We start from the raw sequence: 27,871 nt of genomic DNA on the forward strand, positions 1-27,871 counted from the left end.
TCATTTGCACATTTATTTAACTATAAGAATCTAAGGTGACATTGTTGAAAATATAAAGATTCATAGAAAACATGGAAACCTTGTTCTCATCTCTTCCATAAATTAGTTGATTCCCATGAAAATTTTATTTTTTTCACCAAATCATAGTCACCATTTTGGTGGGTTAAACAACGATGCCCCTATGGTATTAACATAATCTATTATTATATTTAAAATAATAAATTATTAATAAAATGAAAGTAATAATATTATTATGTTGTGTTACTATAATAAAATGGTTAATATTTAAACACCATATTGCTTTTCAAGCATTTTAGTTAGTTAATTATTTAGTTGTTGATTTTTTAAGTTATAATTTCTTAAAAATTTTGTATATGGATTGAATTAAATAGTAACCCGTATTGAAAATATATATATTCTTCATATATTAGTATGCACATGATAAAGGTATAAGAATTATCTTCCAAAAATATTGACTAAAATTTTTTATATTAAATTAAACATTAGTATATAATCTTGTTTATATTTTAAAACTTTTATTTTTAAAATTAAAATTTTAGAAATTTGGCATAAAAATATATTTTTGATACCAGAGTATGAATTTTAAATTTTAAATTTAAATTTAAATAAATTAAAAAAAAATTAATTTAAATTTATATTAAATCTTATACAAATAATATACAAATTCAAATACAAGCCTTTCCTACTACATTAATTCAATACATTGTAATTCCACTTTTTTATAACTCATAATTTTATGTCTCTTCCATTATCCGAAGCCCACCTAGAAATAGGGGGAGGGAAAAAGAAACCAATCTTGTGACTGGTGTTACTGTCGCAGCAATGGCGGCTTTAGAAGCGGCAGCCTCTGTCTTTTCTATCCTTGCTTCAACACCGTCTTCTTCTTCGACGTTCTTCCCGTTGTCCTATAAATTTCTGCCTGTAAAGCTACACGTTTCTGCTTCTACCCCTTCCCTTTCCCTCAAATACCCTCTTTCCCCTTTCTTGCTTCCTCCCAACAGCAGCCCAGCCAGAAGACCCAGCTGCGAACTGTGCTGTGCTGTGCAGGAAGTTACATTAGAACAAGTTCCGGAGCAAACCCAGGAGCTGAATCAGAAAAAAAAACTTTTTGTTGCCAATTTGCCTTGGTCTTTCTCCGTTGCTGATGTTAAGAACCTCTTTAGTGAATGTGGAACTGTCAGAGACGTTGAGGTTCTTGTTCTCTCTCTCTCTCTCTCTCTCTCTCTCTCACACACACACACACACACACACACACACACACACACGCACGCACGCACACGCACACGCACACGCACACACCAACTATTTGCTCATTTGGAGTCGTGGGTTTTGATCGCATGAGTGGAATTTTAGATTATAAAGCATAAAGATGGAAGGAGCCGAGGCTTCGCCTTTGTCACGATGGCTTCTGGTGAAGAAACACAGGCTGTTGTGGATAAATTCAACTCTTATGTAAGTAGACTTACATTTTAATTTTCTGGGTTTCCTTGTTATGTCTCTAATTTCAAGTGTTTTTCCTTCGAAAATTGCTCTGAGGATGAACGCTGTGCTTGGACTCATATTTAAATATAAATCAGAGATCAATTTGGTTAAATTCAATTCATTTAGAAATTCAGTAATGCTACTTGGAATGGATAAACTATAAGTGAATTCTTTTACTTGGTATTACACAAATGGAATTTTTTTTTTTTTTGGTTTGGTACAAAGGTAAGAAAAATTTAAAAGGGATAAGCTACAACAAAATGAACTAGGCAGAATACAAAATTATTTTTATCTGAAAGATGAGAAAGCAATCAAATTAAAGACTCAAAGTTGATCTTCCTGGCATCTCTAGATTTTGTATCTAAAATAGAATCAAAATTGAATTTTGCTCTATCATAGAGCAGAAGGCTTCTTGTATGCCAGAAGTGATAAACAGCTGAACACCACATAAGCTCCTTAGTTTGGTTGGCTCGAGACTGGCCAATGGAGACAAGCCAGAGTGGGTTATCATCCCAGGTAAGTGGAGGAGTTAGAGGACTAATTTTTTTCTAGCAATTCCATTGTAAATCTTTTTGGTGACTTGACCATTGACGAAAAGGTGGCTTTTGGTTTTGGGTTCAGCTTCACATAGCTTGCATGTTGAGAATTTTCTCATGCTGTTAATTATTGAGAGTAACCAACTGATCTCTAATAGCAAGCCAAGTAATGAAGGACTAGGAATGCAGATTTTGAACTAGATGGCTCCAGCGCAATTTACAAGGCTGTTTTTACTCCTAATGGAGTTACAAGATGATGAGAATGAAAATTTCCCTGAGGTTAAGCTCTAGTGAATGGAGTTTTCTTTTCTAATGTTGGAGGTGCTGTTGATAGAGTTTTCGATTTGGTGGACTTAAGTGGATGCTCTTCTGGTCCATTTCCTGCCATTAACAGTGAGGATGTCAAAGATTTTTGCATTTAGTGGAATCACAAAGTCTGACGACAGATGGTCTTGATATTTAACAAGGAAGGGCTATGGGAGGTTCTAGCTGCCAAAAATAGAAAAATGAAGGCGTCCTTGTCATTTCATATTTTGTGGATGATGTTTGGTTAAGCTAGCTGCATGTTGAAGATTTTCCTCCATGTTGATGTGTAGCTCGAGGCACCTTTGAAAGCCCAAATATGCTTCTCTTTGAGCCTGTAAGCATGTGTACATAAATGGCCCATAAGAAGGATTTCGAGGCACAAAGATGCCATAGTAGCTTCATTGCTGCTGTGTCATTCCATTCAGGTAAGAGCTTTAGCCCTAGGCCACCTTTAGAGCTTAGTTTGTTACACACTTACATCTTTCCATCCAACTTTGCATCCCTATGTATTCTGGGTCATGCCTTCCACAAAAAAGGTTTTGAATCATCCAACTCCTTAGGCACATACTTTGGTAGGAATAGTGATGAAGACCAGCAGCCCTAAATCCTACTACATGGGCTTCATATGTTGGAACCTCCCTGCATAAGTAGGGGATTTATGAGTCCAATAGTACATTCTAGGCGAAATTTTGTCAATGAGAGTAATTCACACTCAATTTTCCAAATTTTCTTGGAGATTAGGAGGAGTCCCAAGTATTTTACGGCTGGCCTTCAGGGAATCCAATTTTTTTACGGATGCTTCTTGGATTATTGGAGGTGATTTCAATTTGATTGTGTATTTGCATGAAAGAAGTGGGGGTAGCCCTAAGACCAGTAGCATGAGAGAATTCTTTGACTTATCAATGTGAATGCCCTTATTGATCTCCTTCTCATTGGTGGCAACTTTACTTGGTCCAACTCTAGGGAGCCACCTTCCTTTTCAAGGTTTGGTAGGTTCCTAATTTCAGTTGAATTGAAACTTCATTTTCCTCGTGTGATTTAGAGTCTATTTCCTAGGCGCATCTCAGATAATTTCGCTGTCTCTCTTGACCACGGGGGCAGTTAAATGGGGGCCAACCCCTTATCGGTTCGAGAATATGTCGTTAAACACATGATGGTTTTGAGGAGTTTTGGTGGTCTTCTATTCTAGTCATGGTGAAGTCTATTTTATGCTTGTCTGAAAGTTGAAGGGAATAAAAGAAAACCTAAAGATATGGTACAGAAACACCTTTGGGAATGTCCAAGTGAATACGATTGCTATCTTTAATGGCATCAAATAGATTGATAAGTTGGAAATAATCTAGGGTCTTGATGAGGAATAGAGAGCCAAAAGAGCTATGCTTAATAAGGAGTTTAACGAGTTTATTAATCTTGAAGAGATATCTTGGAGGCAGAAATCCAAAGCTTTATGGCTCAAAGAGGGGGACCATTATACAAAATTCTTTCATTAGACAACAAACATTCATTGTAGAAGTCACACCTTATCCAATATTGAAATTGGGGAAATCGCCTTAACTAGGGAAGAGGATTTTAGGAAAGGAATATGTGATTTTTATAAAACCTCTACATTGAGCCCGAGGCTTGGAGACTACAATGGATGACATCAATTTCAGATCTCTCAGTTCTTCCATTGTGAGGTGGCTTGAGAGACCCTTTGAAGAAGCAAAAATCCTCCAAGCTATTAAAAATTGCGATGGGGATAAAGAACCTAAACTGGATGGTTTCTCCTTTGTTGTTGTTCGTTCAACTTGAACACGTGTAGCGGAAGCACACAATCAATCACGAAATAATCAACAACCACTAATGCAAACACTCGATAATGAAATATACTCAAGAAGTAATCAAACAAGAATAAGAAGAATAGAAAACACAACTAGAATGCACGAAATTTACGTGGTTTGGCAATAGCCTATGTCCACAGGAGTAGCACTTGGGTATCCACTATGATCAATGTCAAAGCTTCAATCTTTGAGTTACAAATATTGTTTAAGTATGAATCCAATACCTATAGAAGAGTTCTAGTAAACCTAAACTACATCTATAGTTACCCCCCCCGAGGAAAATCCTTTAGATAAGCCCAATCTATAAGCCCCTAATTTGAAAATAAGTAATCTGCGCCTACGGAAACCATCGATGGTTTGACCAAACCATCGACGGTTTGGAGCAGAAGAATACTCTTTGCAGCTATAGCCTGAAACTGTCGATGGTTAGGCCCCAAACCGTCGACGGTTTGTCCTCTTGCTGTACCTTGCTTTTGTCCCTTTCTTCGGTACATGTGATCCGCTCTGAATGTGAGCTACATCCCCAACAATCTCCACCTTGACGAATATTCACCACTTTGGAAATTTGAAAGCATGACCCTTGCTCCACATGGGCCTGTAGATTAGGGACCCGCCTCCCGTCTAACACCTGGAGATGTAAACCAAATCCAAACCACGCTTGAACTTGACTGTGGTAACAAGAACTTCACCTAGCTGAACACGTAACTCCTTGAACGATCCTCTAAACCACAATGCCACCTTGGCAGCCTTAGCTTCCGCCAAGAACTCCGATCCAGTTGTAACCAGCGCACCTTGAGACTATACCCTAGACTTCCAACAATTAGGCCTTCCCACAACATACCCCTTTGCAAGCCTTCTGTCCTTAAAGTCCCCTATGTAGTCTCCATTTGCGAACCTCACAATTGATGGAACCCTTTGTTGCCTGCCGAAGTACTCAACTGCACGAGCGTAGGAAACTTTTGACATGATCGGAACATCACCGTTCATCTTCAAGTGCTGAGCGGTAGACTATTTGCTTAGATTGGTCAACGGTGTACCAGTGACAGATTTAACATCAATTATGCTAAACCTCACCAACACCTGATCCCCAAAACCCCCCTGAGATAACCACAATCTCTATACAACCGCCCTAAGATAACACCAATCTCCCCGCAGCTACAAAGTCACCCTGAGATAATCCCAATCTCCCTGTAACTTTAACCTTGCGAATCTCCAACCCAAGAACACTCTTGGCAGCACTCAAAACTTTCATGTCAACTTCCTTTCTCAACAGAGTCCTCGACTGATTTACCTCAGTTGGAACCTTTCCAGCAATTGACATGTCACTCACATAAAACCACATAATATTTGCCCACTTGGAGCCTATCTCCCTCTCCCCCTCTCCCTCTGGGAGCTCCACTAACCCCCCTGTCTAATTCTTATACAATATACTTCCATATCCTCCACCATGGCACCTGTCCACCTACCCTTCTCCTGGCCGTGCACTACCTCCTGAAAGGTAGTAGGATCCTTCCTGGTAGTAATGGTTGCATAAGACATCAGATTACAACTGGGTGGTGGTCTGATAGTGCATCTGAGCCCATTGTGTTCTGCTGGTCTCTTGAGTTTGAACTCCCTACATTTCTGCCCTGAATCTGAAACTCCACCTGCATCACAATCTCCTTTCTGCTCTTGTTTATCTTGTGATACTGCAAGTCTCCTGAGTTAGAACTCCCTGCACTCTTGCCCTAAGTCTCTAACTCCACGTGCATGACATGCCAATTGCTGCTAATGCAGCTTTCTGGAACCCGTTTTTCTTCATTTACTTGAGTACACCGTCCCATGACTTTAACGCCTAAAGCCATGTCTCCACCAATCGTTACCTTGTTTGTCGTTGGATTACTCAGCTTGAATCCATCTTTCTTATATACCAGAAGAATGCACCGTCTAGACATCACACCAAGCCTAGATCCCACCTCACTAGAAACATGCATAGTTGGACCTCCAAAGTCTACCGCATAACCAGTCCAAGCCTCTCTTGCAACACTCCCTTCTAGTGATTCCTTTGGCGATCAATCAACCAAGAAACATGCCATGCTCACTGACTTTATCAAGAAGTCCCTTGCAAGCCCTGCATACACCATGCCCTGCTCACAAAACTCCTTGAACGCCAGCGTACTCAGCAACAATATCTGACCTGAGGAACTCTCTCCCGGTCTGGTACTCCACCTCAGCCACTAGTTACACCTGACAAACATCTCCAATTTGTGCTGCATGAGATACCCCCCAGACCTTTCATGATAACCTCATGAAATACCCATGTCCAACCCATGATGCTGCCCTCACCAGTCCCCAAACATCTATACCAATGTAGTTAATAATACCCACCATTTTGTGTATGGTTACATTACACAAGCCAGTCTTTTCTGACTCAGAATTCTCAGCTGTAGCTCCACCTACAACTGTGTTTCCCTTCAGTGCATAGAGATTCCCTGCTATCCTCTGTCCCTTCATCACCATCAATACGCCATCACACACCATCATTGTCCCACCTTTGGACTTGTAACTATACTTGTTACAATCCAAAGCAACCAATGATATCATGTTCTTTCGCAGATCAGGTACATGCCTTACCCCATATAACGTCCTTACCACATCGTCATACATCTTGACCCTAATATCCCCCATTCCGATAACTTTGCAAACCGTACCGTTTCCCATCATAATAGAACCAAGACTCACCAATCTGTAAGTGGTGAACCAGGCTTTGTTGGGTGTCATGTGAGAAGAACATCCCGAATCTAGGATCCAAGAACCCGTGAACAGTAAGCATCTCACCATCATTTCTTGCCGAGTCCCCTTCTTCAACTACATTCAAGGATTTTGACGAACCCTCTTGAGCTTTTGCCTTTCCTTTTTCCCACTTCGGACATTCCGATTTTATGTGTCCTAGTTTCCCGCACTTAAAACAGCGAACATCCTTCTTCCTCCTGGATTGAGTTTTATTATCACTCGGTCCACTCCAGGATTTTCCTCTCCCACGATCCTGATTACCCTTTGTCATGAGCCCTTCACCATGTGAACCCTCATCGTTGACCTTCTTCCTTTGGTGGAACCCCAGCATTGCACTCGTGATGTCCTCAAACTCTTGGGTTTCTTTCCCCCAAGTTAGCGTCGTAACCAAATTCTTGTATGCAGGCGACGTAGGTAGGGAATTCAGCAGCATCAATACTTTGTCCTCCTCCTCGAACTTCACATCAACTCGCCCCAAATCACTAATGATCTGATTAAATGTGTTGATATGCTGAGTCAAGTCTGAACCCTCCGTCATCCTGAGCCAATAGAGCTTTTGCTTAAGATACAACTTGCTCGAAATCAACGTGGACATGTATCGACGCTCCAGTTTCAACCAAACCATTGTTGGCGAGTCCTCATCCATGACGCGATACAACACGTCATCGGCCAGACATAACCTGATTGTGGAAACCGCCTTTGCTTTAAGCTCCTTCCAACTTGCATTGTTCATGTCGTCTCCGGCTTATTTCCGTATAACACCTTCACCACCCCTTGTTGCACCAGCAAGTCCTTCATCCTTTGTTGTCAAAGCCCGAAATTACCATTTCCATCGAGCTTATTGACATCGAACTTAATCGAAGAGACCCCAGCCATTGTAGAACCAATAGCTCTGATACCACTTCTTGTTGTTCGTTCAACTTGAACACGCGCAGTGGAAGCACACAATCAATCATGAAACAATCAACAATCACTAATGCAAACACTCGATAATGAAATATACTCAAGAAGCAATCAAACAAGAATAAGAAGAATCAAAAACACAACTAGAATGCACAAGATTTATGTGATTCGGCAATAGCCTACGTTCACGGGAGCAGCACTTGGGTTTCCACTATGAACAATGTCAAAGCTTCAATCTTTGGATTACAATATTGTTTAAGTATGAACCCATTGCCTATAGAAGAGTTCTAGTAAACCTAAAGTACATCTATTGTTATCTTCTTGGAGAGAAATTCTCCAAATAAGCCCAATATACAAGCCCCCAATTTGAAAATACGTAATCTGCGCCGATGGAAACCGTCGACGGTTTGGAGCAGAATAATACTCTTTGCAGCTATTGCCTGAAACCAGCGACAGTTAGGCCCCAAACCGTCAACGGTTTGCCCTCTAGCTGCACCTTGCTTCTGTCCCTTTGTCCCTCGTGTCACGTAGCTTTCTTCGGTACATGTGATTCGCTCTGAATATAAGCCACATGCCCAACATCCTTGGTTTTCTTTTAGGCTAATTAGAGCCTCCTCAAGTACGACTTGTTAAATGTCTTCGAGGAGTTTCAAAGATCAAGTTTCGTCAGTTGCATAAATGCCACTTTTGTCACTCTTGTTTTGAAGGAAGTTGGGGAGAAATTTGGAGCTGCTAACATCAAGGATTTTCGCTCCATTAGCTTGGTGAAGCATTTATAAAATCATTGCTAAGGGACTTGCTAAGAGGTTCAAAAAAGCAATACCGAAAGTCATTGGTTAGTATCAACATGCTTTTGTGGTTGGAAGACAGATTATGGATGCTGCCCTTGTTGCTATGAGGTGGTGGATGCCTATCTAAGGGAGGGAAAAAGGGGAATAGTGTGCAAATTGGATGTGGAGAAAGCATTCGGTCAGGTCAATTGGAACTTCCTTCTTTATCTTCTCAGGAAATTAGGCTTTGAGGAGCTAAGATGTAGTTGGATTGCTCAATGCATCAAAACCCCAATCTTCTCAGTGCTTATAAATGGCCGCCCTTCTGATTTCTTTTGCTCCTCAAGAGGCTTGGGACAAGGAGATCCCTTGTCCTCTTTTCTGTTTATTTTGGTCATAGAAGTGCTTAGCTTCATGCTGATGAAAGCTATTGAAGGAGGGGCCTTTAGAGGTCTCAAGGTGGGTATAAATGGAAGGCTCATAGAAGTTTCTCATCTTCTTTTCGTCGATGATGCTATTATTTTTTGTGAAAATGACCTCCTTCATATCCTTAACCTCCGATGCATTTTGTTAGGGTTTGAGGCTGTCTTAGGTCTAATGTGAACCTTAGTAAAAGTGAGCTTACTCCAATTGGAGAGAACATAAGAGGGGGGGGGGGGGCACTTTCCTTGCTGTTCTTTTGGGTTGCAAGATGGGAACCTTTTTCCCATTAATTACTTCGTTCTCCCCTTTGGAGCCAAATTCAAAGACAAAGGAATTTGGGACCCTATTATTGAAAAGTTTGAAAGGAGATTGGCAGGATGGAAAATGAATTTATTATCAAAAGGAGGCAGATTTACTCTTATCAAGAGCACATCGACGAATCTTCCAATTTACTTCATGTCTCTCCTTTCCTTACTGGCCTTAGTCGCTAGGAGATTGGAGGGAATTTAGAGAAGATATCTTTAGGGAAGCTTGGGGGGGAGTTTAAATATCGCCTTGTTAGATGGGGAGTGGTTGAACAACCCATTTGTTCGGGAGGTTTGTGGTTGAAATCCCTCCTCTCTTTCAATAAAGCCCTACTTAGGAAGTGGTAATGGAGGTTCATGAAGGAGAAATACCACTTTTGGTGGGATATTAATTGTTTCTAAATATGGGTTGAGCGCAATGATTGGACAACTCACAAAAGAAGGGGTCCTTATGGAGTGGGAGTATGGAAATTCATCAGGAAAGGATGGGATGATTTTTTTCCAATTTGTGACATTTCAAGTGGGGAATGGGGCCAATGTTTACTTTGGCATGATGTGTGGCGTGAGAATAGTAATCTTAGAGCTGCCTTTCCTTCCATCTACAACTTGGCTTGTGAAGAAAATGCCCTTATTAGTCATCATCTATCACTGATCAGGGAATTTTCTTGGGCATTCCTTTTACGAGGAACATGGCAGATTGGGAACTTCACACACACACACACACACACACACACACACACTCACTTTTACAGATTTCTCTACAAATTCCATCACCAAAACATCCCCCAATGAACCAAAATGGGCTTTGGGACAGTAATGGTGTTTCACTGTAAAATATTTATTTAAGAAGCTCTCATCGTTGGGAACAAATTGAAATAACTTCCCTTGGATTCACATTTGGAGGATAGCAGCCCCTTCAAAGGTTGCCTCTTTTTTTTTTTTTCTTGGGAGTCTGTACATGGAAATATTTTAACCCTCGACAATCTGCAGAAAAGAGGACTTACAGTCACGAATCAGTGTTTTCTTTGTATGGCTGATGCAGCATCAGTCAACCACATTCTTCTCCTTGGACATGGAACTTGCTGAATTTGGTTCTTTCCTTGGCTGGGCAGCAGTGGGTTACGGAAAATGTCAGAGGGGAGATCTGGGCTTGGAAAGGCATCAGAGCCACAAAGGAGAAGCGAGAGACTTTGAACCTCATTCCTCTCACCATTTTTGGTGTGCTTGGAAAGAAAGAAATGAGAGAGCTTTCAAAAATTCAACTACTTCACTTCAAACTTGCAAAGACCAATTGATTGCTGCTGTCCCCAGCTGGCTCAGTGGGAAAATTGTTAATGATCATTTTGTAATCCATGATGTTTGTGACATTCTTTAGAGTGGTTGATGTTTTGTACCACGGGTTGGCATCCCCTTGATGCCTTGATAATATATTTTCTCTTTACTGATAAAAAAAAAAAATCTCAATTCTCACAGATTTTTACCAAATTTGGTCATTCTTGGTTAGACTTGCAACACACAAAATGTACCCCTTTTTTTTAGAATTGTGCTTCTAGATTACTCTATTTGTTTTTCATTCCAAGCACCAGATTTAATATTACAAATGATGTAATTTGCAAATCTTTCCATTCCAATCAATGCTGAAATGATGTTTTTGCTTTCATTTCTTTTTAAAACTTCTTTGGAGGAGCCATTAGGCTTATTGTTTTTGGAACATGAGTTATGGAGCTAGAAAGATTGTGGTATCTAGGGAATATATGCGATCTGATTAGAGTGTTTTTCATATTTTACTTTCAGTGGGTGGTTAGATTTTATTTAGAAATACCGAGATATAACTGTACCAGCTGGGGTCAAGTCTTTTCTTTGTTTATCAGCCATTATATATTTTTGTACTGCCTTGACCAAGATTTCCTCTTTGCACCTTGTTTGGGTCTTTAATGGCTTTAACTTTTACCAAAATACTCCACTGTTTGAAATGTAATAATATTTGGTTTCATCATAGTTTCTGTGAGATTACCACTTTATCTAAAAGCTTAAACTGTTAGGTTGTAGACAACAATGTATATTGAGTTTTAACACTCCCTTGTATGTGCAGTTCAATTGCACAATTTGCACGTGAAGATATAAACAAATGATGAATAACACCCATGGAATAAAATAATTTTAACCACCACTTAATAAACATGGGCAACAAGACTAGAACCGAGGGCCTCCTAGAAGCCTTGCTATGTTACCATGTTAGGTTACCACTTTACCTTAAAGCTTAATTGTTTCAGAGTTTGAGTTTTCTGTTTAACTTTTCTTTTGTGAGGGTTAGGATTAAGATTTTGGGAAAGTTTTATGTAAGAGCTTGTCCAATGGAAGTGATTGACTGTGTACATGAGTGTTGGGTCTCTGGTGGTGGCCATTGGTAGGATTGTTATTTCTTAGGCATCTCAGCTTATACATATTTTTATAGGCATTTGCAAGAATTTCATGGGCCTCACCTGAAAATGTCTGTTCAAAATTTAAATGAGTTTTCATGTAAGTTGAAAATTAACTTTTTTTTTTTTAAATTTTCATTTCATGTCTATGCTTTTCCTTTGACTTCTTGTTACATTTATCCGTAGCTATTTTTTTTTTTTCATTTTTTATTAGTTTTCTATCTAATTTTTATTTCTGGTATTATGCCATCATCTTGCTAGTTTTGTGGTGCAGGAATTGTCAGGAAGGACTCTTAAGGTCGAGTTTGCAAAGAGGTTTAGAAAACCTTCACCTTCTCCTGCTAGCCCTCCTACTAGAGAGATACGCTATAAGCTTTATGTGTCTAATCTTTCATGGACAGTAAGATCTGGCCATCTGAAAGAATTTTTCTCTGCTAATTTTAGTCCACTTTCAACGAAGGTCATCTTTGATAACCCTTCAGGAGGGTCTGGTGGGTATGGGTTTGTATCATTTGCTACAAAGGAGGAAGCAGAGGCTGCAATTTCTGCCTTAGATGGCAAGGTATTTAAAATCAGAACTTTTCTTTAGTACTTTCGTCCAAGTATGGGTGAACTTTTTTCTATTGCATTGATAGTTTAGTGGATCATGGTTCGTAGGCTGTAATTATTTAGGTCAGTAGGAGGAAAGTATTAATTTAGAAGCTAACATTTGCGATTAAAGCTTTTGGCATATGCTATACTAAAGGAAATGTTGCTGATTTGATTTGTGCAAATCTTTTTTTTTTTCTTTTAAAATTTTTAAAGGCGTTCTTTTATTATTATGTGGAAATAACCTTTTTTCCCTGTCCATGCATGAAGGGATAATATAAAGCAAATGCTTATAGTACTCAGTGGTGAAATGGATCTAACTTTTGCACCTCCTTGTTTGCACTTGCATCTTTGTTTCTTTTCAGCTCTGAAAGTAATTATTTTCTGATGGCTAGTTAATAGTTTGCGCATTCTGGAATTTTGCTTGGTCCTCTGTTTCAATAAGTATGTCTTTACATAAACTAGCTATTAACGTTCATTAGGAATTAAGATTGTCATCAGCTGCTGTTCTTACTTTCCTAGCTGTAGCAGTGGTAGGGCATAGCTGTTGTCTCTCAGGTAGGTTACAGCACAGTAGTTGCTGTTCTCTTCTCTGTTACATGGGCGGTAGGCAACTCAAGCAAGACAGAACTACAGAGCTAACTAAGCACTAGCCACTTGAAGAAAAGAGCACCCGAATGACGAGCCAACCATCTTACTTGCCCTGTGGTTTTCTTCATTATTATTAAAATAGGGGAACAAGAGTATTGCTATTTTTCTGTTGTCCTTTTATTCTGCTCAAGCAGGGTTTGTGCTCTGCTTGTTTTGTTCCATAATATCTCTAATTGGTGCATAGGTGGGTGAGAGACACCAAATCCTGTTGAATGAATCTTTTTGCAATAGAGTTAAATCTCGTTCTTGTGTTCAATGTGTAGTTGGAATGCTGCTACAGGCTCATGAGGGTTAATGACCACTGTAAATTTTTTGTTAAGGTTTCAGATGGCATAGTTGATTTGAACACCGGTTTTGTTAATTCCTGTGGGAGCTTTGCCTTCTGCAACACGTCGGCATTCTTTCAAGGCAAATCAGGTCAGCCCCAAATTGTGGCTTTTTGAGACATCTCCAAAAGGGATTAATGGGTGCAGCTTCAAGGTTTGGTTTGGGATCAAATCCACTGGAATTGTCAATATTGGAATTTTTATGTCTGTGTGATTTGAGTCCAGAGAGTTGTTCCCATGGTAGAAGTCATCACCTATGGCGGCTGGCCATGCTTCTACCAATCCAAACCACATCCTCTCTATGATCTGTCATTAGTCCTTTAGATGTTCTCTAATAATGGCATAAAATTGAGTTAGTGGAGTGGTGGATTGGGTAAGTTGGCCAGTTTGTACATCATAATGAAGGGCCTAATCACTATGACGAGGATCATGATTCAAGCACATTATAACTCCAGTATGAGTTTTCTCCCCCATTCCTGGAATGTCTATTTTGCTAATTCACAACCTTGGGCAAGAATTATCTATTGTTTTGCCGAACAACAAATCCTCTACTCTCTATGGTTAAATTTGCTTCCTAGTGTCTCTTAATAAATGAACTATGACTGGCATTGTGAGGAGCATTTGAAAGATTGTTACATCAAACCTGTTGTGAAGTTGGAGAAGTGGACAAGAGAAGAAGAGGAGAAGAGAAGAGGAGATGAAGGAAGGAAGAGGAAAAATTAGACTGCAGTTTCCTAGCATCTACGCACAGCTCCAAGTTTTCACTCTTACACATACACAAATACACAATTAAAAAAGACTTAAGGACTAAAATGCTCCCACTCACATTACCTATTACTAAAATAACATATTATCTTCTAACACTCCTCCTTAAGCTGGAGGTGATAAATATCACCTAAAGCTAACCTGTTGCAACCATGAGACAAGGTGGGCTTAAATAAACAGTTCTTGAAAATATCACCTAACTCATTGGTTATCACGACCTTCTTCAACACCGTCTCCGTAAAAAAATGACAGTGAACTTTCAATATGTTTTTTTCCTCACATGATACACTGGATTGCTAGCAATATAAATGATAGTTTGATTATGCCAAAACATATCTATTTGCTACATTAACAAGATGCCCACCTTTAATATAAGACACTTCATCCTCATAAGCTTCACTCACAATATGAGCCATAGCTCAGTATTTTTCTTTAGCACTATATCTTGCTATAGTAGTTTGTTTCTTGCTCTGCCAGGTAACAAAGTTACGTCCCATAAATGTACAATATTCAGTAATAAACCTTTGTGTATTAACAAAGCTAGCGCATTTGCATCAAGACTATCTGGTGATCTCACAGTTTCTGTTACATTTATATATCAAACCTTCGTTGAGAGTGCCTTTGAGATTTGCAAAATCCTACAAATAGCATCCAGTGTGGTTTTTTGGAATTTTCCATAAACAAACTTGTCACCTTCATAACAAAAGATATGTCCAACTGCCTTATATTGACATTTGACTTCAAAGTCTAGTCCAACATCCCTAGACAATTTTATGTTGGGACCCATGGTTGTATCAAGTTTAGCTACCAAAAAAAGAGTCTCACTTAGTAAGTCCAAGGTATATTTTTGCTAAGATACATTCAACCCTTTCCTATACCATACAATCTCAATACGAAGAAAGTAACATAAAGTACTAAAGTCCTCGATTTGAAATTTTGCTTGAAGCCACTGCTTGACATTTGCCCTCCAGATCTGGTCATTGCCAATGATGATAGTATCATTGACATAAGCTACTAGAAGCACCACATTTATCTCCTTTTTGCATGCAAATACCAAATGATTAGAGTAGCATTGGATAAAGCCAAATGTAGATACCACCACACTAAATTTTTCAAACTAGGTTTGAGAAGACTGCTTAAGACCATAAATGGCATTATTTTTATTTTTTATTTTTATAATGAAAGAAAGTACATTAGATAGAAAAAATAGAAGGTACAAAGTGGGGACAATGAGTCCACCAAACGAAAGAAAAGAAGAGAAAAATAAAATATAAAACATTAGATCCCTAAAAAACTAAATGAAATTAACCAAGAAACCCCTTTTCAAACCCTTTCCATCATAATTTGCTTAACTTTCAAATTTGCTTATTCCCTTTGACCCTTCACCTTTTGACTTTTGCTTCCATACAAACGCACTACATTTCCTCCAATACAGGTAAACTTTAAATCCATTTTATCCAAAAGAGTTTGAGCTTCTATCTCCTCCTTCGAACCTTCCTCCACTGGTCTAGGCAAAATTTCACCCCTACGCTAACACTGATTCACCAACCCATCATTATAAAAAATAGAAGCACCCTCTAGACCTTCCAATGGGGGTGGGTGAATACAAGATAAATCCCTTAACTCATCGTAGGAGTTAGAAATGTACCCATAATGTTCCCGAGTCTCATCAACAATAGCCCCCCAACACAGTTAAAATCGTTATCATCATCAATTTCTGAACCTAAAAAAAACCCCAATTTTTCACCTCCCTACTTTTTTCTAATCTCATTAGAACGTCAGACGTTCTTGTAACTTTAGGAACTTCCACAATATTGAACTCACCCTTAGAGTCTCTCCTTAGTACCTTTGTAGTAAGGAAAGATTTTCTCTCTTATCTTTGAATATCTTTTTCATTTCAGTACCCAAACAAGTTGCCTTTCGACAAGCATAAATATTTTTAACTTCAAATTTATTAGTATAAAAAATGACAATCATCATATTTCTCCCATAATTTCGCTTTATTTTTACTCTTTTCCGTATCACCTTCTAAAATATCTACGGGCCTAAATGCAGTTTATCACCACATTCTTAAAACAAATCTAGTCTTATAACATCCTAAAATTCCTCTGGCTCTTGGACAATTCTATTCCCATCCCTAGTAATTGGAAGATAAATAATATTTTTATTAATTAGAGGTTGAAACACATTTCCATTAACATAAGATAAATTATTCTCCTTCCTAGTACTTGTCTTATGGGAAGTTAGAGCACTCTTTGGGCTTGTCCATAATCCGGACCCCATAATATAGAATTTGAGCCCTTAATTTCAGAATTATGGGTATGTTTATCATTTAGACCCTTTTATGGGAAGTCCATAATAGGAGGGCTTTCCTTAGGACCCAATTTGCAGCTTATATCTTTCTTTCCTATACAATGAGCCCTTTCAAATAGTTGGCCCAGTTTAGTTAAAAATGAGATACCACCTTTTCAATTACCTGGGCGAAGTCCCAAATGAGAAGCATGCAACTTGGCTCAAATATCTTCACTGCCCCCTCCCCAACACAACGCTAGATGCCTATCTGGGCATCTCAGCTCCATTGGAAACCCTAGCCGCCTCTCTGATAATTTCTTCTCCATTGGAAACCCATCTTACTTCTTGCACCTATCGATCGAAACCAAAAAATCTGTGATGGCCCTCGATTCATTTAGATGCAACTTGTTTCCACATCAACGACACAACTCTTGCTTCCAACCTTCAGATTATGTTTCATGGAATGGACATTCACCCTACATGATTTTTGCCTTTCGACACCACTTGACTCCACGATCTGTGTAGTTAAGAGTTATCGGCATGTATACTCTCAAATTCCTCACGAAAATCCTTCGCTAACTCGTAGAAGACACTCGTGAAATTTTACCAACCATTGCCTTTTTCACCTTGAGGAATAAAGATTGAAAACCTCCTCCCTTTCCATCCCAACCCTAATTCCATAAACTTTTCTACCTTCGTCTATTTAATCGGCATCCAAATCTTTGTAATACCCAATTGAACAGGTCGAAACCCCCTCTGCAATTGATTGAACGTAGCTATGCCATTAGCAAACCAAGACATAGCCTCCTTGGAAAATCGAACCCAACTATTATGAGCCACGAGCAAAGTGCGACCTTGCTAACCTTATCTAATTGCAGATTGAAAGATTTACCTTTGATCTGGAGTGACTGCTTCAACATTGGTTACTGTAGGAACTCCCATGGCATTGAACACACAAAAGTGGGAGAGGAGAAGTTTGCGCGTGCGCGCAAGAGAGAAGCATTGCCTTCCATTATTCAAACCTTTTCAAAAGCTTTGTATCCTAATATGTGTCTCATGTGTGGGAATTCCATAAATGGCATTATGCAACCTACATACTTTACCATCCTTCCCTTGAGCAACATACCTAGGAGGTTGGTCCATGTTTACCTCTTCATGAAAATCTCTATACAAGAAGTCATTGGCCTATCAAAGTTAACAAACCCGAATAGAATTTAGTTGAGATTGGAGAGAAGGTCTCAAAACAAGCAATACCATATGTTTAGGTGTACCCTTTGGCAACCAATCAAGTTGTAAGCAGTTTGAAAGCCGTTAGAATGATATTTGACGGTGTAGGCCAAATGACACCTAACCATCTACTTACTAGGAGGAAGACCTTAGGTCCCATGTTCCTTGAGCAGTCAAGGTATCCATTTTTACATCCATTGCATGCTTCTGCCCATGGTTAGCAAGCTCTTCAACATATAGAAATAGAGGAAATAGACAAGGCAAAAGAGCGCATACAATTAGGAAGGCGAAGAATTGAAACATATAATGAGCAATATATTGTTTAGTACTCAACTGCCTTTTTGATGAGCAATGGGAAATCCAAGTCAATTATGAGATGGATGTTTAAACAATGTTGGGCAAAGGAGGTGGTTGCTTGGTGGTAGTGACGTCTGTGCTTGATTTCCTATCATTCATAAATCCTTAATTGTCTCTCAAGGGGGTCCCCTTATGGATTTGGAAGAGAAGAAAATTTATCAAGAGGGACAAGATAGGAACAAGAGGATCAAGACACGAGGTGGGACTATAAATCAATAATGGACTCAAAATAGATTCATTCAAAGAAGACTCAACTCTAGAGAAATAAGGTGCACCCATGAAAAAGGTGACATAGACACTAACATATTTCTTGGGAGTGGTGAATTCCCTTGTCTATTGATTTGGTTAAGACTTAGGAGTGATGGTAGTTTTTAAGCTTTGCAGTGTCAAAGGTTTTGATGGCAGTATGTGTTAGAGTTTGTTGTGGGTGTTCTTTACACCTTAAAACTTGCTTATAAGGTGTTTAACTTGAATAATGTTTTTACATCTTGGAATTTGCGAAAAGGCATTTTTCGTTCCTTTTATTGAGAAATGATGAGTTTTTGGGTTTAGTGTGGTCTAAAGTAGGAGGAATTGGGATGGGTTTTGAGGGTTATGTTGTTCATAGTAGTTAGAGGAGTCAACAAAGTGAAATTTTTATAAGATCGAAGGGATCATTTCTTGTGTTGGAAAATGTTCAAAGACAAAGGGAGGTCTTTGGTTGTTCGCATCCTTGATGGAGTGGAAGCTTCAGAATGGAAGTTCTTCTTCCTTGTTGCAAAGGATTTGGTAATTGGAACATATGAGTTGATTGGCAACTATGATCTTGGGCTTCAATGTGTTGATTGTGGGTTTGCTAATATTTGAAGAGTTGAGACTCATAGAGAAATAGTGAGTGCATTCTAGATGCTTTCGCTAGATGTGTCTTTTGCTGACATGCTTAGAAACGTTTGGGAAAAAAAGGTTGAATTCCTCTTGGAGAACTGCTGCTTGGAGCTGTAGGGATTTGAAAGATCTCCTTCCAAAATTGTTTCCTACTCCCACGTGATTTGATGGAAGTGAAGATTACTTTTTAAATGAAATACTTGTGGACTTAAGGGACTTGCTAACAACGGGCCTTTAGCTAATGGGCTTGTAAACTAGAAAGGGTTGAGTTAAAGGTTTGATTCACTTAAAAATATTGGGATGGACGTGGTTAGGCTTGAGGGTGCTGACATTAAAAGTTTTGGGCTCATTTGGAAGAAGATGTTGGAAATATAATAGAAGGAAAAATGTTTACTAATAAAATTAATATTAAATGAAAATGCAATACTTATCAAAAAGCTGAGGTGTGGAAGGACCACTCCTTAAAGCCGATTTTGCCCTTACGGAGAACATTTCTCAGTGCATATAGTTACTGCATGCGCGACGTCCAGGATTACTCAGCTGGCTCGGTTTTGTGTGCACTTACAAACACCGGAGCTATAGGAGATGTAGTATCATTTAGTTATCCAAAAAAATATAAATCTCAAGATAGCGTAGAAGATAAAGTTATTTCGAAGAAGAAAACTGTATATTGAAATGAAGTTGGATCACAGTTTATATAAGTAAAATTAGGTATAACTTATAGCATCATAAATACAAAACCATTAAAGTAGTAGTTGTAGACGCCCCAATTTTAACCAAGCCTCTATTTTCCTCTTGATGAGGGGACCTGTCATAACAACATGGTAATTTACATGAAGAGGGGTTAATTTTATATTTCAGAAATTTGAGGTTCCTTTTTGAAAAATCTAATTGAGTCCTGTTATTAAATCCGTTTTATTGAGTTATTGTGATTTAAAATTGAGTCCTTTTTTATTTCGAAATTAAGTCCGTATTTAAAATCAAGTCCCTGTTAATTGAATCCTTTAGGTCCTGTTATTTTAAAATTGAGTCCCTGAAATTGAGTCATTTTCACAGTCTTTCAATTGAGTCATTTTATTTTACATTTTTTATTATTATTATTCTCGCAATTCTTTTTATTGAGTCCTTTTTATTTTAAAATTGAGTCCTTTTGTTTCTAGGAATTAAGTTCACCCCTTTTTGCAATTGGGCCTCTCTTTTTCTACCCAGAGTATTTATTTTTGGATGATAAAATTGGGCAAGCCCAAAATGAATTTGCATGGCCATGCAAAATAGAAGTCCTAGGTTTCTTTTGTTGGGCTAGGGCAGCAATAAAGAGGGAATAAAAAGGCATGCAAAGGAGATGATTGCGGCAGCTTTAGGGAGGAGTAAATTGGGGTTTTCTTTTGGGCTATAAAAGGAAGGGGCATGCAGCAGCAAAGGGACCTAGCCGTGCACAAGAAGGAGCAGCCACCCACTGCCCTCGCACCATCTTCCTCTCACGGCCACTCACCTATCTCTCCCTACGCACAGCACATGGCCATCCTTCTCTCTGCACACACCCACACTGCCCTCACCTGCACACAACACCTCTCACAGCCGCACCTATCCTTGCTCCTCTCTCCGCCACTGCCCACACACGCAACACCTCTCCTTGATCCTCTCTCCGCCACTGCCCACATGCATAGCACCTCTCCTTGCTCCTCTCTCCGCCACTGCCCACATGCACAGCACTTCTCCTTGCACCGACCACTGCCATCAACACCACCTGTCACAGCCATTACCGCACACAGCCACTGCCCCTTCTCCCTCTCCGTAGGTAGTTATATTATGGTATATTATTATGTTTTTTGTGTTGTTCTTATTTTATGGTATGTTATTATGTTTTTGTGTTCTTATTTTTTGTGTTGTTTATAGTTTTATTGTATATTATTATGTTTTTGTGTTGTTCTTATTTTATGGTATATTATTATGATATATTATTATTTTTTTGTGTTCTTATTTTATGGTATATTATTATGTTTTTGTGTTGTTTTTATTTTTTGTATCCAACTATACTTGTTTTTGTCTAAATGTCACTTATTTATAATTAGTTTATCCTTATTATTATTAATTGTGGTATTTTAATATTTTATATTATTATTATTATGTTTCTCTTTATTACTATGTTTATATTATTAGTATGTATATCTTTATTATTATGTATTGTGGTATTTAGTTTATCTTTATTATTGTGGTATTTTAGTATTTTAGTTTATTATTTTATGTTGTTTATATTATTATTTTGTTTATCTTTATTATGATGTATTGTGGTAATATGTTTGTACTTATTATTATTATTATTATTATTATTATTGTGGTAGTTTAGTATTTTAGTTTATTATTATGTTTATCTTTATTATTATTTTTAGTTTATTATTATGTTTATCTTTATTATTATGTTTATATTATTATTATATTTTATCTTTATTATTATGGTATTTTATTTTATCTTTATTATTATTGTGGTATTTTAGTATTTTAGTTTATTATTTTGTTTATATTTATTATTATGTATTGTGGTATTATATTTATCTTTATTGTGGTATTTTAGTATTCTAGTTTATTATTATGTTTATCTTTAAAATTTTCTTATTTTTTGTGTGGGTGTGTCCCTATGATTATAAAAAAGGCAATGGGTATTTTTAGATCTCACCTGTGTTAGTTCTAAGGGGTTTTTTTTGACAAGATCTCCCCTCTTTTGGAGGTCTTATTAGACATTCCTAAATTACACCCTGTTTGTGTTATATTCTATCAATTGGGTATATTTTTCATTTATTTGTTTATTCAAAAAGGAGTAAATCAAAAGGTTATTAAATTCAATTTGAGAATAATTCTTAGTTAATTAGGTACCATTTGTAGAATGGGTGCGTAGGGAGGGTGCGAATACCTTCCTCTAGAATAACCGAACTCCTGATCCCAATCCTGGTACCCGTAGACCGAAACTACTCTTAATTGAGTAATAATCAGGTGTTCTAACCGCACCAAGGAAAATAGGTTAGCGGCGACTCCAAATTCAAATTTTTCCAAATAATCACTCATATTTTTATCACCTTTACCGCCCCCGGGGCACCTCGCTCTTGGGACGTTGCGACAATAATTAATATTTTAAAAATGTTAAAACTAATGTATTAAATTTAACGTATACTTAATTAAATAAATTGATGACTATTAAAAAAATATATATTTTTATTTAAAACACCCGACATTAATACGGTAATACTAACAGAAGAGAGGGATGCTATTTATGTCGGAGGACAAAGGACTGATGGAGTTTAGATGGGAGTTATACCTGATTCGAACTTTCATATGGACAATCTGTGAGAAACACAATAATTGGGAGTTTAGTCTCCACTTAGAGAAGTAATTGGTAATAGGTTAATGAAGGATCTTAAGAACATTTTGCTGTTCAACAAGCTTTCTTGTCTCTGATGCCCACTCGAAGTGATGTGTAGTCTCCTATGATTTTGGATTAGATGGAAGCTCGTAGTCTGATTCCTAAGATGACATGGGTGTTATTTGTCATTCTAAGAAAGTTTCGTAGGCATGGAAGTTAATGGTTGAGTAGGACTTTGCAGGGGAGAGAATTTGTCTTATCACCTAAATTGTGGTTTGGAAATTTCTTTGAAGACCAAATGGTTGTGGAAGATATCTCGTGGCATGGGAAGTAGTCATTAGTAGATATATCAAGATGTCCGTTTGTGTTGACCATTTATAGAAAATTGATATCTAGATAAAAGTCTTGTTGATAAGGAATCTATGTCCATCTTTCTTGTTCTTGAGCAAAATCCAATTGATATTCAAGGCGATCTTTTTTCTTTTTTTTTTTTTGTTTTTCAAAAATTTCTAAGTCTAAACATGGTATTCTTCCTCTTCTTATTTGGTGTAGTTTTATAGCTATTGTTTATGCCACAGGGAAGTTTCTAATGAGGGAGATGCCTTTGTGATTAGTTTTTTTTCAAGGGGGTGGGGGAAGGGAGGTGAGAGAGACTATACAAACCCGCAAAAACTCCTTGAGGACATGGGGTTAAAGTTAATTGAGTCCTTTAGGGCAAGTGGTGAAGGTGGAGGTTAGTCCTAGAAATTATGAGAGGGAAAAAAAAAAGTTTAGGTAGAACTTGAAAATTTAGTGTTATCCATCAATTATCATTTTTTTTTTTGTTTTTTTTTTTTTTTGGGGGGGGGGGGGGGGGTTAAACGAATGAAATTATGAAGATCATTAGTTGGAATATTAGGGGTTTAGGTTTTGGAATTGGGGTTTGACTAAGGAAGTTTTGGTTTGACATTCTCTTGATATTGTGTTTCTTCAGAAAACTAAACTTGAGAGTGTGGGTTTTGGGTGGGTTGGGGTGGGGGACTAAGGAGCATTTGGGAGGGTAGGTGTACTGGGAGTTTCTTCCTTTGCGGGGTTGTTTGGGGTTGTTCTTATCGGGATACTCGCTCCATTTCCACAATTGATAGCCTTGTTAGGTTTTCCTCCCTATCGGTCTTCATAGATGTGAAATGTAGGGGCCAATGGTGGGTCACTATGTTTATAGGCCTTCTAGACCCACTATTAAGACTTCTTTTTGGGATGAATTATATGATGTTTTTGGCTTTTGTTTCCCTTGTTGGATTGTAGTGGTGGCTTTAATGTACTTAGGATTCATGGGGAGAAAAAAAGGGGGTGGGAGGATTACTTTAGGTGTGCAAAATTTTGATAGGTTTAGTTTAGTAGAGATTGTGGTTTGAGAGTCTTTCATTCAGGTAAAATGTTTTTCTCTTGGTTTGTGACATAGCTCTTAGTCTACTTATTGTTTTTGAGTGAGTCTCAAGGCATTTTGGGAATGTCTCACCTTAAGGTGAGCCTTTATTGAGCATTTTAAAACATTAGTTTTTATTGCCATTGAAATAAATGACAGTTATAATTATTATTGTTATTATAACTACTAGGACTGCTACTATTATTTGATGTTGATGGCAATTAATTTTTTTTTTATCGCCACCTTTTTTGAAGTTATTTTATCCCTTATATGATTTTGATAGAGAAATGCTAAACCTACACCATAGGAAAGTTGATCATAAACAGTGTTGTGAAAACGCGCCCTAAGTTTTTGCATGCACCTCGTGCACGCACAAAAAATCGAAAAGAGAAACCAAAGAAAACAAGAACACAATGGTTTGCGTGGTTTGGTAGTGTGCCTATATCCATGGGACCTTTGCACAATTTTCAATATCTTTCAATGCAAACTGCCGTAGGTTATATATAGACCCCATGTGAAAAATCCCAGAATGCCCTCATATAACTAAAAGAATGGTTTGAATTGTCCTCTCTTTTGAGAAGGTCTTTCATTATATAGGCATGACTGCCAGTTATACAAGGAAACTTAAATCTGTACATATTAATTACGTAGAGTGATCTTAGGAAGCTATATATGGTAAGCAGGCTAATTTACATAGAGTGATTTTAAAATCTCCTCTCCTCTTTATGAAAGTATATACAACCTAGATTAATAGCTGTTAACAAGGCATAATTTATGGCCTTCTATTGACATCCCCCCTCAAATTGATGCGGGTTATCCATAAGCATCAATTTGTTTGTAAGAAAATTATGCCGCTGACATGTGAGAGCCTTGGTGAAAATATCTGCAGCTGTTGTATGGCCATTTGGTCATGGGTTCAAGTTGGTAGAAGAGAGGGAAGGTAAGTTAATAAATGACCGATTGATCGAACGATTGAATGAAACGAAGGTTACGACTCGATCAGAATTAGAGAGATCTAGAAGAAGAATTGTAGAAGAAGATGAAGATCTATTGAAGAAGACAGAGACGACGGCTGCAAGAGTTCGAAGACGAAGATGACGAAAACAACAACTGTGATGGTTGCATGAGTCTTGAACAATGGTGAGATAAAGAAAACCCAAAAAATTTCATATCATGTTCCTGAGAGAATATTTGCACTTGCAGAAGAAGTTTGGTATTCTATGATGACTGGAGCCGTAAGTACCCACTTTTTTAACGCATTAAAATAAAACCCAAGCCATTGATTGAGCAATAATGACTGAAGAAGACATAAGAAATGCGAAGGTTTTAGGCCACCAACCTTGATTTAGGAGAAGCCACCATTGATGAATATTTAAAAGCTTTAGAAGTGAAAGCTGGTGCGGTAGAAAACCCTAAAAAAAGCAGGTTTTCATTGATAAAATTTGAATAAATTATGCCTTGTTAATAGCTATTAATCTAGGCTGTATATACTTTCATAAATAGGAGAGGAGATTTAGCTTACCATGTATAGCTTCCTAAAATCACTCTATAAATTAGCTGGCTTACCATATATAGCTTCCTAAGATCACTCTGTGTAATTAACATGTACAGATTTAAGTTTTCTTGTATAATTGACAGTCTTGCCTATATAATGAAAGACCATCTAAAAAAGAGGACAATTCGAACCATTCTGTTATGGTATCATATTTGGTTACTAGGAGGTCCTAGGTTTTAGTCTCGTCACCTGAATTTATTCAGTGGTATTTAAAAATTTATTATATGTTTATCTCTACACGTGCTATCGGGCTACACGTGCGAGGGAATGTTAAAGCCTTGATATACATTGTTGGCTCACAACCTAACAGCTTAAGCTTTTTAGGTAAAGTGGTAAGCTAACAATAACGATATAATGACACTACAGGCACGATAAAAAAATGCCATACTGTACTGCTTGGGTGGGTGTCACCCCCCTGCATCCCCCTATGCACCCAGCTAGGCTCAGTTTTTAGTGAAAAAGAGGTTTCGTACATGGAAGGCTGAAAAGGCCCTTTGAGTTTCCTTGCTCTCTGGGCAAAGCAAAATCTCCCAGTTGTAATAGGCTCCAAGTGGATGAACCTTTTTGAATATGAGCCATTTGAATAAAATATTGATAATATCAGGTCTGCGCCTAGCTAAAAAGTGTGTAAAATCATGCTTTTCTGCTTGAAAAATGAAGAAAGTAATCAACAAAGCCTACAGTTGGACATTTGTAGATATCCATGTGAGAATCTTTGGTCGGTTGGAGTAAGTTCCAAAGATGTTAAGTAGGAGTAAGTTTCAAAGATGATAAAATCTTAGAACTATGGTTTTTATGAGAACTGATGGGGGGAAAATTAAAAAGGGATGCAGGCAGGCCTTGGGCATTTTAATAGACTACTATGATGTGTACTACATTAAAATGAACAGTGTGTTGCATTATAGCTATAAGCCAAACAGACTATTTTCAGACAAGTTGCTATGTTTTAGAAGTTAAAATATATTTTATTACTTCTTTTGCTTTGGAGCATGAGTCTTGGTATGGCTGTATCTGTTCTTTGTGACACTGATATGTGGCGATAAAGACTCGGTAATTTAACATTATTACATGGTTTAAACTGGTCTTACTTAGCTGAACAGCTTAATAGAAAATGTTTCTTATTATCATTTATATGTGCTATAAGACATATCAGTTGTTACATAGTTGAAGTTTAGTGCATCATCATCAATTTTGTAGTCAAAAGTTGAGTAGGAATTCTATAATAAAAGCATGGCACTACTGTGAACTGAGGAACTGTTCTAAACCACTTTTTTTCACATAAAACATGGAAGAAGCACCCATATATATGTGTGTGTATGTGTGTGTATAAATATGTGTGTGTGTGTGTCTCTATATATATATATAGCAGTTGAGAAGCTTTGACTCGTAAAGTTAACAGATCATGGCCAAATAAGGCTCTCCTGTTCCTTTGGCTTGTTGATCAGACATCATGCTTTTGACATTGGCTGAGATGAGCTGCATACTCAGTCTTACACTCTTACCACATATATAACAGAAGGTAGAAAACTGGGGCCAATGGTCTTGTATTTGGTTGTGGTTTCTATCTCTGGATCGTTAGTGTTTTGCCCTTATTGTATTCCTTCTATTGCTTTTTTTTTTTGAAGATATAGGGATTATTTTGAAATTAAAATACCTTGTGCATTGTATTATCTCCTTGTTCCTTTGCATTTGTGCAGTTTATCTATTTGAACTTTAGATGATCAGGTCCTTCATGGCTACACATTCTTCTGTTGGGGGACTTTTTCCTTTTTTCAACTGTAACTTGATATTGTTCTGAATCAATTTTTTTGATAATAAATATTTTTTTAACTATGCTTTTCGAGAGTTCATTAGTCTGGAATATGACAGCAACTTGTTTATTTGCATCTATTTTCTGCTTAATCATCTTATTATGAATGATTTTTGAGAAATATTTTATTCTTCTCAACTATCTATTGCAGGAGTTAATGGGCCGGCCAATTCGTCTTCAATTCAGTCATAAGAACATTGATGAATCCAGAGATGAAAAGGAAGTGGGAGACATTTGTGAAGGGCAACCTGAAAAATCAGATTGACATGTGTTCTTTGGCAATTTTGATCTATGATTTGCCAATTGAGGAGGGTAAATATGGCAGAAACAGGAAATTCACCTGCCCACTTATAGTAATGATCAAAGGCATTCTATGTGGTCTCTGTTTTTTCACTTGTCTGTTTGTGCCATTAATTTTTAATGTGTACTTTTACTGTGGCAGCTAACTTTGTTTTTAATATCTTACCATAGTTGTCTAAAATTGTTAATATATTTTATACTTTAATTAAATGTAGAGATCAAAATTTATGTTTTATCTTATAAAAGCTGAAGTAATAATCTTATGGGTTTCCAGCTGTATGTACCGAATAGTGTTTATTTATTTATTCATTTGTGCACATAATTTTTTTTTTTGGATCAATAAATGTAAATTGTATAAATAAAAAAGGATATGTACAGTACTACTGGGCATGCCCATGAGAAAGGAAGTTAAGGCTCTCAAGCAAAAGAAACAAAAAAAAAAAAAAAAAAACATCAAACTTAGACATACCCAGGGGCTAAAAAAAAAAAAGAGAAAAAAACAAACGTAACTTTTACAGACAGCAGAAAATTGCTATGTAATATGAAGATGAAAAAGAAAATGCAGAAGCCATTGAGTTTATAGAAAGCTATGTGAAAGCTCCTTGAATACTTCTTCTC

The 27,871-nt window shown here is 37.5% G+C and overlaps 1 protein-coding gene across 1 annotated transcript; it reads left to right on the top strand.

Annotated features, from left to right (window-relative positions):
- Positions 1-742: 742 nt before the first annotated feature.
- On the top strand, positions 743-27,524 carry LOC131164113 (31 kDa ribonucleoprotein, chloroplastic). The gene is made up of 4 exons (XM_058121078.1): positions 743-1,212; positions 1,375-1,473; positions 12,033-12,320; positions 27,105-27,524. Exons 1-4 carry the CDS (start codon positions 844-846, stop codon positions 27,216-27,218), a joined length of 870 nt encoding a protein of 289 aa, XP_057977061.1. The 5' UTR covers positions 743-843; the 3' UTR covers positions 27,219-27,524.
- The last annotated feature ends 347 nt before the right edge of the window (positions 27,525-27,871 follow it).

Source organism: Malania oleifera, chromosome 9 (assembly GCF_029873635.1).
Source record: "Malania oleifera isolate guangnan ecotype guangnan chromosome 9, ASM2987363v1, whole genome shotgun sequence".
Classification (NCBI taxonomy): Eukaryota; Viridiplantae; Streptophyta; class Magnoliopsida; order Santalales; family Ximeniaceae; genus Malania; species Malania oleifera.

Coding starts and splice junctions, on each gene's coding strand:
- LOC131164113 (XM_058121078.1), top strand. CDS start 844: ATGGCGGCTTTAGAAGCGGCAGCCTCTGTCTTTTCTATCCTTGCTTCA. Junction 1,474..12,032: donor TGGATAAATTCAACTCTTAT/GTAAGTAGACTT, acceptor TTTGTGGTGCAG/GAATTGTCAGGAAGGACTCT. Junction 12,321..27,104: donor TTTCTGCCTTAGATGGCAAG/GTATTTAAAATC, acceptor TATCTATTGCAG/GAGTTAATGGGCCGGCCAAT.